The 14,261-nt window shown below is 37.3% G+C and overlaps 1 protein-coding gene across 41 annotated transcripts in view; it reads left to right on the top strand.

Annotated features, from left to right (window-relative positions):
• Positions 1-14,261, top strand: part of SORBS2 (sorbin and SH3 domain containing 2) — a 211,723-nt gene that overhangs the window by 173,564 nt on the left and 23,898 nt on the right. For all 41 annotated transcript variants that reach the window (XM_061404232.1, XM_061404234.1, XM_061404231.1 and 38 more), the window contains 5 exons: positions 902-990; positions 2,352-2,398; positions 10,668-10,782; positions 11,570-11,698; positions 13,081-13,284. In XM_061404232.1, the coding sequence (XP_061260216.1) occupies positions 902-990; positions 2,352-2,398; positions 10,668-10,782; positions 11,570-11,698; positions 13,081-13,284 (584 nt within the window). The remainder of the gene's footprint in view (positions 1-901; positions 991-2,351; positions 2,399-10,667; positions 10,783-11,569; positions 11,699-13,080; positions 13,285-14,261) is intronic.

The following is a 14,261-nucleotide window of genomic DNA, read 5'->3' as shown; positions in this document are numbered from 1 at the left end:
TGACATGCTTCAAAAACAGTAAGTTTACATTTTTAAAATCAAAGTCAACAACTTGAAATTTTCACTGATTGAGCCATGTCATAACGCAATGTTTTCATAAATTAGCTACCTTTTCCAGTTATTCAGTATCATTTACATTTCCACATATAAAAGCATAAGATAGATACTTGCATCTTTACTTTATAATGCAATTAACTGTGTATATTTTGTTTTAAGGCAAACAAAAACAACGCAACAGTTCATAAGTCATTGGCCACCAATACAACACTTTCTGTTTAGAAAATTTTTATCCTTTGGTTTCTTGGGATAAATATTCACTTTCTAATAAGATAGTTGAACACAAAGGAAGCAAATAGATGATGGTCTATGAAGCCTTAAACCTTAAGATGTCATCTTCAGATTCAATAGGTCATTAAACACAGAGAGAAAGAGAGAAGAGAATGGTCACGATGTAGTTCTGCCATCATCATATTTTTTTTCATTACTACATCCTTAAATTGTTCCATAACATGCTTCAGTTTTTATAAATGGTTGCTCCCGTCTTCATCTTCTATAGGCTCTATCATAGTAATTATAAACTGGTGGCAAAAAGAACAGCAAGTATTAAATCTTTGAGATGAAAAATCTCTGTAACTTTGAATTACCTATGCTGCAGCATAAATTATATCAGCAGTGTAACAATTAAACCTTTATATTTATAATACTTCTGAAAACTTAGATACTTTTCCTCTAAAAGTGCTCTGTTTTGTGTCTTACATCACATCTTTGTAATTCCCTATGAGTTTTAGGCCTGTGTTTTCCATTGTGGTATCTCTCCACGTTTGAAGGGGAATATAGTTGCCACCAGGAAAAATGCTTTTGATTACGTGGATACTCACTCTGGCCCTGTCCTTTCCAACAGACCATGAGTCCCCTAGGAGTTACTCGGCCACACTGACTGATCTTGGAAGAACCACACCCAGGGAAAGAAGAGGAACTCCAGAAAAAGAGGTAGTCTGCTTAGTGGCATCTGAGTCTTTTTCAACAATATACTTGAGAAAGCATTTGCCAGCCAGAGTTATGTCTAAAACCAGTAAAGAGCCCTGATTAAAAACATTAAAGTGTTGATGGAGAAACTAGAAATTAGTTTTCCCTGGAGCCCAAGCAAAGGATTTGAAGCCACGGCATTCTAACCTGAGCAGCACGTCTCCCCCAGTTGTAGTCCATTTTTGAGAGTGACTTTCTGAGTCTTGACCTGACCTATAGATTAATAGCTTTGTCTGAAACAGTCTTGAGCTGGGCCACTCCTTGGAGGAAGAAAGCTTTCCCTATCGAGATTTCTGGCCCAGCGATGAAGGGGACGGTCCTATCAGCTGTGCTGCAAATCAATACAAATTCCATGGAAATAATTTTTGCTGCCCTGCTTTTGTTGGGGAGGATCCCTGAAAAAAAACCCTGCTGTTCCTGGGAACCCCCAGCCTGCTGGCTCTTGTCCGTGGTCCTGAGCCAGGGCTGACGGTCTGGCTTGTACTATCTTGGAGCCATGAAGGTTTGATAGAAACAGAAGGCTGGTCCTGGAGTGTCAGCCACTCCAGAAAGTTCTCTACCAGTGTCTAACACAATCCAGTGCCTATGGATCCAGGATCCAAAGTCAGGAATGATCCAGGATGCCCAAAGTCCACCAGAGTCTCAGGGAAAGAGCGGTGAGAGGATGATTGGCATCAGAGAGGAAGAGCTACAGGTGCCCCAGGCAGATCTGTGGGCTCCAGAGCGTGAGTGTGGGCTCATGTCGAATCTGGTCAGGTCTCAAAGATAAGCGGCTGGTTTACTGGTGCTGAAGAGTTCCTGAACTCCCCAGGCAATACAAAATGACCAAGCCCATGCTTTTGGCCACTAACTAGCCTCTCCATGATAACTAGGCTATATTTCTTTGCTACTATGTTAACAAGTGTTTGGTAAAAGGAGTAATGACTTCCTTTGTGACTTTTTCCAGTCCTTTAATTATGGTTCAGAAGCTGTGTCAATACTTAGGACACAGAACAATTGACCTTCCATGGTTATCCCAGGAAAAGCCAAAATTATACGTAGGACCAAATCCTCTGCAGGCATTTTATTCCCCTTTCATGGCAGACATTTACCTTAGTCCCTAAGATGAAATGTGATATTCAACAATTATGGTGAATAGGTCATCTGTTATAGTTTAACTATCTAAAAAGAACCAATTGATTTGCTTATAAATTGCATATATCATTTACATTGTATATGTTTAATAAATCCTTCAAGTTTCATTTCTCTTTAATTCATATGAAACTGATTTTTTAATAGGAAATCCAAAATTTTAAGTTAGCATCAACCATTTCTTTCCTTTTCAGAAACTGCCTGCAAAAGCTGTTTACGATTTTAAGGCTCAGACATCCAAGTAAGTATAAGCATTCATCATATGATTTAAGTTGACTTTAAATACATAAATAATACTTTAAAAGACAAATATTGCACTGTGATGTGTTACAAATAAGACCTAGTTCCCAATTTAGCAATCAACTCTAATTAAATGGTTCCTTTAGAATTAATTGGGATGTGGGCGTAATTTTATTTTCATTTGAGTTTCATTGAGAAACATTGAGTTTTAAATTACACTAAATATGTTTGAGAACAATGAGTTCAAAAGGATAGGAAAAACAAAACGAAATTAAGGATCTTTGTTTCTAGAATTTTCATGTCAAGAATGAAGTAAAAATAAAGTGTTGGGGAGTAATTAACACTTAGAGAATTTGATAACATTTATTTATCCAGCTATATCAAGGATAGTTTGTGGTTAAAGACTATAACTATGTACAAAGACTCCTATAGTAAAAATCTCCATTTCTCAATACTCAGAGCTTAAAGACTCTGAGCACATTTTTATCCTGTGGCCTTTTTTTTTTTTCTTTTTCAAGAGGTTAACATTTTATCTATTTATTTGGCCACAATGAGGGTCATGTGGGATCTCAGTTCCTCAACCAAGGATCCAACCTTCCACCCTCCACAGTGGAAGCATGGAGATGGAGTCTTAACCACTGGACTTCCAGGGAATTCCCTATTCTGTGGTCTTTTAATGTTGGTGTTTTCATAACACAAATTGTGTTGGAATTTTTCACTTTTTTTTTTAGGAACTTGTTCATCAGATGGGCACATGGTTAGGGAAAGCTAATAGTAAGCACATGAGGAGGTTTAAATAGGAGCAAGACTTCCAGCTCTGTTATGGTCCATGTCACATGCCTAACTTAAGAAACTTTGTCCTCCAATAGACTAATTCAAGATACTGGCATTAAATTACACTATGCCATTTAGATGCACTATATACAATGGCCAAAGCATTTGTTCATAAAAATGCATATTATATGAATTAATAGTTAAAGAATCCATCTCTGGCAGAAGACATATAAACAATAAAACCACTCAAAATTTGGGAATGAATAAGAAAATGCTATTTAGAGGTGAAGATGTTGAACATGACTTAAAAAATTCCGAAAGAAAGCTTACAACTGTTTTTTTTATGAGAGAAGTAACATCTGCTCTGTTTCCACTGCCATTCTTCGGATGTAGTGTGATCATTCATACAAGGCATGTCAGTTTATAAAATAATGATTTAAAACATGTAAATTTCATTTCTTCTTTATGACAAGCAAATGTGTCCTTAGATGTGTGAAGCCCTGAGGGATGACAGGATGTAAAGAAGAAAAAAGATCTATAAAAATCAACCCCAATTAAGAAAATGGCAATTGGAACATATATATCAATAATTACTTTAAATATAAATGGATTAAATGCTCCAACCAAAAGACACAAGCTGGTTGAATGGATACAAAAATGAGACCCATATATATGCTATCTATAAGAAACCCACTTCAGACTTAAAGACACATATAGACTGAAAATGAGAGGATGGGAAAGTATATTCCATACAAATGGGAAGCAAAAGAAAGCTGGAGTAGCAATCCTCATATCAGACAAAATAGACCTTAAAATAAAGATTATTACAAGAGATAAGGAAGGACACTACATAATGATCAAGGGATCAATCCAAGAGGAAGACATAACAATTGTAAATATCTATGCATCCAACATAGGAGCACCTCAATACATAAGACAAACACTAACAGACATAAAAGGAGAAACTGACAGTAACACAATAATAGTAGGAGACTTTAACACCCCACTCACACCAATGGGCAGATCATCAAAACAGAAAATTAATAAAGAAACACAAGTCTTAAGTGATACATTAGGATGAGATGGATTTCATTGATATCTTCTGGACATTCCATCCAAGTGCAGAAGAATATACCTTCTTCTCAAGTGCACATGGACTGTTGTTCTCCAGGATAGACCACATTGTGGGTCACAAATCAAACCTCAGTAAATTTAAGAAAATTGAAATCGTATCAAGAATCTTCTCTAACCACAATGCTATGAGACTAGATATCATTTACAAGAAAAAAAAAACTATAAGAAACACAAACACGTGGAGTTTAAACACGTTTCTACATAAACAATAGCTCACTGAAGAAATCAAAAGGGAAATCAAAAAATTTCTAGAAATAAATGACAATGAAAATACAACTCAAAACCTATGGGATGCAGCAAAAGCAGTTCTAAGAAGGAAGTTTATAGCAATACAATCCTACCTCAAGAAACAAGAAAAACATCAAGTAGACAAGCTAACTGTACACCTAAAACAACTGGAAAAGAAGAACAAAAAAAACCCCAAAATTAGAAAAAGGAAAGAAGTCATAAAGATTGGAGCAGAAATAAAGAAAGAATAAATGAAAGAAACAATAGTAAAGATTAATAAAACTAAAAGCTGGTTCTTTGAGAAGATAAACAAAATTGATAAAACTTTAGCCAGACTCAGCAAGAAAAAAAGAGAGAAGAATCAAATCGACAGAATTAGAAATGAAAAAGGAGAGGTTACAACAGACAATGCAGAAATACAAAGGATTATAAGAGACTATTATGAACAACTATATGGCAATAAAATGGATAACCTGGAAGAAATGGACAGATTCTTAGAAAAGTTCAATCTTCCAAGACTGAACCAGGAAAAAATAGAAATTATGAACAACCCAATTACAAGCTCTGAAATTGAAGCTGTGATCAAAAATCTCCCAAAAAACAAAAGCCCAGGACCAGATGGCTTCACAGGAGAATTCTATCATTTAGAGAAGAGCTAATGCTTATCCTAAAACTCTTTCAAAAAATTGCAGAGGAAGGAACACTTCCAAATTCATTCCATGAGGCCACCATCACCCTGATACCAAAACCAGACAAAGACAATACAAAAAAAGAAAACTACAGGCCAATATCATGGATGAACATAGATGCAAAAATCCTCAACGAAATTTTAGCAAACAGAAATCACCAACACATCAAAAAGCTCATACTCCATGATCTAGTTGGGTTTATTCCAGGAATGCAAAGATTCTTCAATATACACAAACAAATCAATATGATATACCATATTAACAAATTGAAAAATAAAAATCATATGATCATCTCAATAGATGCAGAAAAGCCTTTGACAAAATTCAGCACCCATTTATGATTAAAACTCTTTAAAAAATGGGCATAGAAGGAACCTACCTCAACATAGTAAAGACCATAAGCCTACAGCAAACATTATTCTCAATGGCAAAAAACTGAAAGCATTCCTCCTAAGATCAGGAACAAGACAAGGGTGTCCACTTTCACCACTATTATTCAACATTGTTCTGGAGGTCCTAGCTACAGCAATCAGAGAAGAAAACGAAATAAAAAGGAATCCAGATCAGAAAAGAAGAAGTAAAGCTCTCACTGTTTGCAGATGACATGATACTGTACATAGAAAACCCTAAAGATAGTATCAGAAAGTTACTAGAGCTAATCAGTGAATTTAGCAAAGTTGCAAGATACAAAAATCAATACACAGAAATCACTTGTATTTCTATATATTAACAATGAAAAATCAAAAAGAAATTAAGAGATCAATCCCATTCACCATTGCAACAAAAAGAATTAAATATCTAGGAATAAACTTACCTAAAGAGGCAAAAGAACTGTACACAGAAAATTATAAGATGCTAATGAAAGAAACCAAAGACAACATAAACAGGTGGAGAGATATTCCATGTTCCTGGGTTGGAAGAATCAATATTGTGAAAATGACTATATTACCAAATGCAATCTATAGATAGAATGCTATCCCTATCAAATTACCAATGGCATTTTTCACAGAACTAGAACAAAAAAATTTCACAATTCATATGGAAACACAAAAAACCCCAAATAGCCAAAGCAGTCTTGAGAAAGAAGAATGGAGCTGAAGGAATCAACTTTCCTGACTTCATATTATATTACAAAGCTACAGTCATCAAGACAGTATGGTACTGGCACAAAAACAGAAATATAGACCAATGGAACAAGATAGAAAGCCCAGAAATAAACCCATGCACCTATGGGTACCTTATTTTTTACAAAGGAGGCAAGAATATACAAAGGGGCAAAGACAGTGTCTTCAATAAATGGTGCTGGGAAAACTGGACAGCTACATGTAAAAGAATGAAATTAGAACACTTCCTAACACCATACAAAAAGATAAACTCAAAATAGATTAAAGACCTAAATGTAAGACCAGAAATATAAAACTCTTAGAGGAAAACATAGGCAGAACATTTGATGACATAAATCAAAGCAAAATCCTCTATGACCCACCTCTTAGAGTAATGGAAATAAAAACAAGTGGGACCTGATTAAACTTAAAAGCTTTTGCACAGCAAAGGAAACTGTGAACAAGGTGAAAAGACAACCCTCAGAATGGGAGAAAATAATAGCAAATGAAACAACTGACAAAGGATTAATTTCCTAAATATACAAGCAGCTCATACAACTCAATGGCAGAAAAACAAACAACCCAATCAAAAACTAGGGAAAAGACTTAAACAGACATTTGTCCAAAGAAGACATACAGATGGCCAACAAACACATGAAAAGATGCTCAACATTGCTCATTATTAGAGAAATGAAAATCAAAACTACAATGAGATATCACCTCACACTGGTCAGAATGACCATCATCAAAAAGACTACAAACAATAAATGCTGGAGAGGGTGTGGAGTAAAGGGAACGATCTTGCACTGTTGGTGGGAATGTAAATTGATACAGCCACTATGGAAGACTGTATGGAGATTCCTTAAAAAAAAACCTAGGAATAAAACCACCATATGACCCAATAAACTGTGGAAAATTCTGAAAGAGATGGGAATACCAGACCACCTGATCTGCCTCCTGAGAAATCTGTATGCAGGTCAGGAAGCAACAGTTAGAACTGGACATGGAACAACAGACTGGTTCCAAATAGGAAAAGGAGTACGTCAAGGCTGTATATTGTCACCCTGCTTATTTAACTTCTATGCAGAGTACATCATGAGAAACGCTGGACTGGAAGAAACACAAGCTGGAATCAAGATTGCCAGGAGACATATCAATAACCTCAGATATGCAGATGACGCCACCTTTATGGCAGAAAGTAAAGAGGAACTAAAAAGCCTCTTGATGAAAGTGAAAGTGGAGAGTGAAAAGTTGGCTTAAAGCTCAACATTCAGAAAATGAAGATCATGGCATCCGGTCCCATCACTTCATAGGAAATAGATGGGGAAACAGTGGAAACAGTGTCAGACTTTATTTTTGGGGGCTCCAAAATCACTGAAGATGGTGACTGCAGCCATGAAATTAAAAGATGCTTACTCCTTGGAAGGAAAGTTATGACCAACCTAGATAGCATATTCAAAAGCAGAGACATTACTTTGCCAACAAAGGTTCGTCTGGTCAAGGCTATGGTTTTTCCTGTGGTCATGTATGGATGTGAGAGCTGGACTGTGAAGAAGGCTGAGCGCCGAAGAATTGATGGTTTTGAACTGTGGTGTTGGAGAAGACTCTTAAGAGTCCCTTGGACTGCAAGGAGATCCAAACAGTCCATTCTGAAGGAGATCAGCCCTGGGATTTCTTTGGCAGGAATGATGCTAAAGCTGAAACTCCAGTACTTTGGCCACCTCATGCGAAGAGTTGACTCATTGGAAAAGACTCTGATGCTGGGAGGGATTGGGGGCAGGAGGAGAAAGGGATGACAGAGGATGAGATGGCTAGATGACATCACTGACTCAATGGATGTGGGTCTGGGTGAACTCCGGGAGTTGGTGATGGACAGGGAGGCCTGGAGTGCTGCAACTCATGGGGTCTCAAAAAGTCAGACACGACTGAGCGACTGAACTGAACTGATGACCCAGCAATCCCACTCGTAGACATATACCGTGAGGAAACCAAAATTGAAAAAGACACATGTATCCCGTTGTTCATTGCAGCACTATTTACAATAGCTAGAACATGGAAGCGACCTAGATGTCCATCAACAGATGATTGAATAAAGAAGTTGTACATATACACAATGGGATATTACTCAGCCATAAAAAGGAACACATTTGAGTCAGTTCTGATGAGGTAGATGAACCTAGACCCTATTATACAGAACGAAGTGAGTTAGAAAGAGAAAGATAAATATTGTATTCCAACACAAATATATGGAATCTAGAAAAATGGTACTGAAGAACTTATTTTCAGGGCAGCAGTGGAGAAACAGACATAGAGGATAGACCTATGAACATGGGGAGAGGTAAGGAAAGGGTGAGATGTATGGAAAGAGTAACATGGAAACTTACATTACCGTATGTAAAATAGATAGCTAATGGGAATTTGCTGTATGGCTCAGGAAACTCAAACAGGGGCTCTGTATCAACCTAGAGGGGTGGGATTGGGGTGGGAGAGACAGGAGGGAGGTTCAAAAGGAAGGGGAATATGTGTAACTTTGGCTGGCTGATTCATGTTGAGGTTTGACAGAAAACAACAAAATTCTGTAAAGCCAATTATCCCTCAAGAAAAAAATAAATTAAAAAAATGAGACTTCTGGAAATTCTAGCTCTGAGATGAGATGAACATAATTTTGAAAACTGAAAAGTAAGACCAGTGTCCTTTTTTCCCAGATGACTTGAAAAATTTAAGTACAAGTCTTCACACACAGAAAAGATATCTTTTCATATTTAAAAGAAAAATAACTAGCTGTCTCTTAATTACTCTTTTTCTAAAGCTAAACTTTCTGATCTCATTTCCAGATACAAAACGTACTTAGTATAAATAAAACTGTTGGATTATAAACATGAAAATACTTCGGTTTTTATTTTCTATATTAGCCACATGCATAATGAGAGAAGTACTGTGCTTGAACGTAAGGCTCTGTGAATCTTCTTTGCTTTTAGGGTTACTGAACATTTAACACACTTGCATTGTGAAGATTTTAGCACTTCTAAATGTGTGATAATTCTTTTTACTATGCAACTTTTTTCAATTAATTCTTTTCATCAGTGTGAAATAGTCTACATTTACTATAAACCTCTCTGCATTATATACCCTGCACACATAAATGCTCCAACTCAAGATCCTGAACAAAACAACACAGAAGATTTGGGAGTGGGAAGGCACATGTGTGGGACCGCTGGGCTCTCGGCAAAAGATCTGAAATAAGTACCCTTCAGCGAGACGTAATTGTGGAGGCAGAATAACACAGAGACACAATCACCTGGGTGACGAAGCCATGAAAACTAAAGCAGTGAGGGTGAGACTTTAGGCATGAATTATTCATGATGAGTAATGTCTTTATAACTTAAAATTAAACACCCGGGTCTACCTACTGTCTCCTTAGAAACAGCCAAAATGGAAAAGCATACTTAGTTTCTTGAAATTATTTTTATATTTAAAAAACAAAAAAAAGGAGGGTAGAAGCAGTCTGTGCATGTCTTTGCACTTGAAACAAGTTTATCTTTGTGATCATAGTTCATAATACTTTCCTGCATATTTGAAAGTTTCTAATCAATCTTAAAGGTTCTCATCATAAGAAAAAACAGGTAACTATATGGGGTAACTGTTAACTTCTTGTGGTGGTCATTGTGAAATATATACAAATATTATGTTGTACATCCAAATCTAACATAATATTACATGTCAATTATACTCCACTTTTTAAAAATATTTCTCATTGTGCCTCCTTGAAAAATCAAAGTATAAAATCTTTCCTGCTTCACAAGATAAAATCATTATCAAGATACTCTACTTAAATGCCTGTCAACCAGCTTCAAGGAACCACAAATAAAATTTTTTCTCATGTTGGCATTTGTGTGCTAAGGCAAAATGATAATGAGCTTACGAGGAGACAAAGAGAGAGAGAGAAGTAACTGACTAGCTAACTAACTTCAGGACAAATAAAAATCAGTGCAGAATGAACCCAGCATTATTTCAAGCATCACAACTCTTCTCCCCTAAACCAAAGCCTAAATAGCAATCGTCTGTCCCCACCTTTGAATCTCATATTAATCTGCCTGTGATTTAAATCAGACATGATGTTTATATTTGCTCTTTTTCAGTCATTTCTAAAGTGATAATGTTTCAAATGAATTCTAAAAATCTTTCAAGGAGCATCCTTAGCTAACTGGGCTCAACAGATTTTTTTTCAATACTGGAAGTACATTAACCAGCCAAATGCAGATCCAGTGAGAATGCTCATCTGAAGAATAACTGCTGTACATCGTGGAAAAAAAAATAAAACATTTAAATGTATCTCTTCCAGGGAGCTGTCATTTAAGAAAGGAGATACTGTCTACATCCTCAGGAAAATTGATCAAAACTGGTATGAGGGAGAGCATCACGGAAGAGTGGGCATTTTCCCAATCTCATATGTAGAGGTAAGCCCCTCCCCTTCCCCCCTACCTGATTATTGTTTCTAGAGTCACCATGGGTCAAGAATAGATAACTGCTTTGCAGATAAGTTCATCTGTACCATTGTTCTAGACTCCACAGTTATGAGTTAATATATGATATTTGTTTTTCTCTTTCTTACCTCACTCTGTATGACCATCTCTAGCATCATCCATGTCTCCATAAATGACCCAGTTTCATTCATTATTTATGGCTGAGTAATATTCCATTATACATGCACCACATCTTTATCCACTCCTCTGCTGATGGACATTTAGGTTGTTTCCATGTCCTGGCTATTGTGAATAGTATTGCTATGAACACTCGGGTGCACGCATCCTTTTGAAGTATGGTTTTCTCTGGGTATATCTCCAGGAGTGGGATTGCTGGGTCATATGTTAGTTCTAGTTTTCATTTTTGAAGGAACCTCCATACTGTTTTCCATAGTGGCTGTATCAATTTACACTCCCACCAACAGACGGGTGGGGAGTGGCGTGGGAGGAATTGGGAAACTGGGATTGACGCACATACACTATTGATACGATGTATAAAATAGATAACTAGTGAGAGCTTACTGTACAGCACAGGAACTCTACTTTGAGCTCTTTGGTGCCCTGATTGGTCAGGAAGTCCAAAAGAGAGGGGATATATGTAAACATACAGCTGATTCCTTTTGCTGTACGGCAGAAAGTAACACAGCATTGTAAAGCAACTATACACCAATAAAATTTTAAAAAGAAAACAAAGAATAAAGAGAACTGTTCTCCTTTGTAGAAACTCACACCTCCTGAAAAAGCACAGCCTGCAAGACCACCTCCCCCAGCCCAGCCTGGTGAAATCGGAGAAGCTGTCGCCAAATATAATTTCAGTGCTGACACCAACGTGGAGCTATCGCTCAGAAAGGTAAGCGGCTTTCTTCCTTGGTGCATTTGAAAGGCTGCATAGTTTCAAAACTAAGACAGGTCATCTTCTTCCTTAGACAATTTTTGCATCTTCCTCGTTTTCTGCAAAGGACCCTGTAAGGCTGCCCTGAGTCACTGCTACCTACCTCTCCTGTGTCCTTCCTGATGAGGTCATTGTGAGATGCAAAGCTTTGCAGAGAGACTTTTCCTCTGGGGGAGCTCCAAATTGTCTCCCAGGGGTGCCTCGGGCTAAATATCAGGAGCTGTACAAGTGAAAACATCAGAAGAAAATAGCACTTTAGTACACTTCAAAATATTGTTCTTCTGCTGCCTTGTTATTCAAAGGTTATTCAAACTGGGTTTTGTAGCATTGGCTTGATCCTTCAGGTCACAGAAATAGTGACTGTAGAAGGTCCTGCTGCTGCTGCTGCTAAGGCGCTTCAGTTGTGTCTGACTCTGTGCAACCCCATAGACGGCAGCCCACCAGGCTCCCCCGTCCCTGGGATTCTCCAGGCAAGAACACTGGAGTGGGTTGCCATTTCCTTCTCCAATGCATGAAAGTGAACAGTGAAAGTGTGTCCGACTCTTCGCGACCCCGACCCCATGGACTGCAGCCCACCAGGCTCCTCCGTCCATGGGATTTTCCAGGCAAGAGTACTGGAGTGGGTTCTCCTGTAGAAGGTCCTAGCATTGCCAAAGCCAGGGGTTTTATGAAAAACATTACTGACCACTATGGCATGGCCACCCACCAGTCAGAATGGATGCTGGTATTACAGCGTCTTAATGCAGACCAGGTGGACGTGAGTCCTGGCCACAGCTATGCATTATTTAGGATGCTAGCTATGCCCCATCCTGTCAGCTTTTACTTTTTCGTTACTAGGCAGTGCATTATATAAAGAATAAAAATGGTGCGCTATCCAACTTCATCCCTTCCAGAGGTTGCTTTCTGTAACCCTTTTCAGACACACTGTCATCGCCATCTCTGGTGCACACTCTGAAGTTCTGCCCACTGCAGCTCATCCCCTTGAGTCTGTCAGTGATCAGATGATGGTCTTGTCACCGACACACTGCAGGTTAAACTACTGCACTTTCTGAAATAACTCACACATGACATTTCCCACAGGGCCAATCTGAACATGTGTAAAGCCCAAGTATCCTTAGGAAAGATTCTAATAAATGGATGGTTACACTGTATATATGTTGATGAGCTATAATTTAGAAGTGAGCTCTGGAGGCTTTAGTTGCATTCTCCTAACAAAAACAAAACGCTCAAAGTATAAGACTTTCCCAGGTGGAAAACTGTTATTCAAAAACACTGACAATTATAACTTTTTATGTTATCGCATGTCTATTTCTAATGCATTTTCCTATTATTCATTACAGGGAGATAGAATTATTCTTCTTAAAAGAGTTGATCAAAACTGGTATGAAGGTAAAATTCCAGGAACCAACAGACAAGGCATCTTCCCTGTTTCCTACGTAGAAGTTGTCAGGAAGCATACAACCAAAGGCGCTGAGGACTATCCTGAACTTCCAATACCCCACAGCTATTCTAGCGACAGGATCCACAGCTTAAGTTCAAATAAGGTAAGAAGACGTTCTAGCATATTAGTATAATACATGGGAGCTCGGAGTAAGATAACTGGTATATATTAGGGCATTATGCTACATCTTATCTATGGCAAAGTGAAAGATTTACATGTTGTGTTTCTAAGTGTGAGTGCCAGGTCAAGTCAGTGTAATTTAGTTTTTCTTATGGGTGCTAGCATAATGGTTTCAGCTACACAAAGGGCAATGACATAAAGACTCTACTATCTTAAGAGAAGCATTTTCTTTTAGAGGGCTAAGGCTGTGCATTTTGTTTGTTCTACTTTTCTTAGAAGGCTGGGTTTAGGAGTAATTACTCTCAATCCTTTAGCATTGGGGGGTGAAACAGTTGACTACTTGCTAATTTTGTTTGACTGGTGACAAAATTTTCCACAATCTTCTTTCGTATGTTTACTTTGCTAGCAGAGCTCAGCATTTAGATAGCAATATCCTTCCTTTGGTAGTTCCTACTGATAAAAAGAAAAAAATCTTCATCTCTGTATTAAATATCTGTCTTATCTAGCATTCAGTCATCTTAAAAGAACTACTGGGTAAATTTCAAAGTGACTGCCCTTTCAAATAAAAGGTTATAAGAAAGAATCAGAGCGTATCTACAAAGGCTTACTTAAAATTAAAGAAATTTTTCCATGAAGTCTTAATAAATATTGGCAATGTAGTAGTTTAAATCACAATGTTTTGATCTTTGTTGTGAATAGGATTTAAATGTATTTTCAATTTCCTAGGTTTTTCTTAGGATATCATATTCTACATTTTATAAGTAGAGATGTGTACAAATTTCACTAATAACTAATTAGTGTTTTATTCTCACTGTGGGGGAAAAATACATTAAAAAGCTTATGTCCATAAATTTAAAAAAATATTTAATGGTCCACCAACTGGAATCCATACTATGATGTCACTGGCTAAATGAAGGAAACTCCTTAATAGTTTTGAACCAAATCATTTTCATAAAAAAA

This window comes from Bos javanicus, chromosome 27 (genome assembly GCF_032452875.1).
Source record: "Bos javanicus breed banteng chromosome 27, ARS-OSU_banteng_1.0, whole genome shotgun sequence".
Taxonomy (NCBI): domain Eukaryota; kingdom Metazoa; phylum Chordata; class Mammalia; order Artiodactyla; family Bovidae; genus Bos; species Bos javanicus.
Note: the sequence above shows the minus strand (reverse complement) of the source record. Positions and strands in the feature narration are given on the sequence as shown.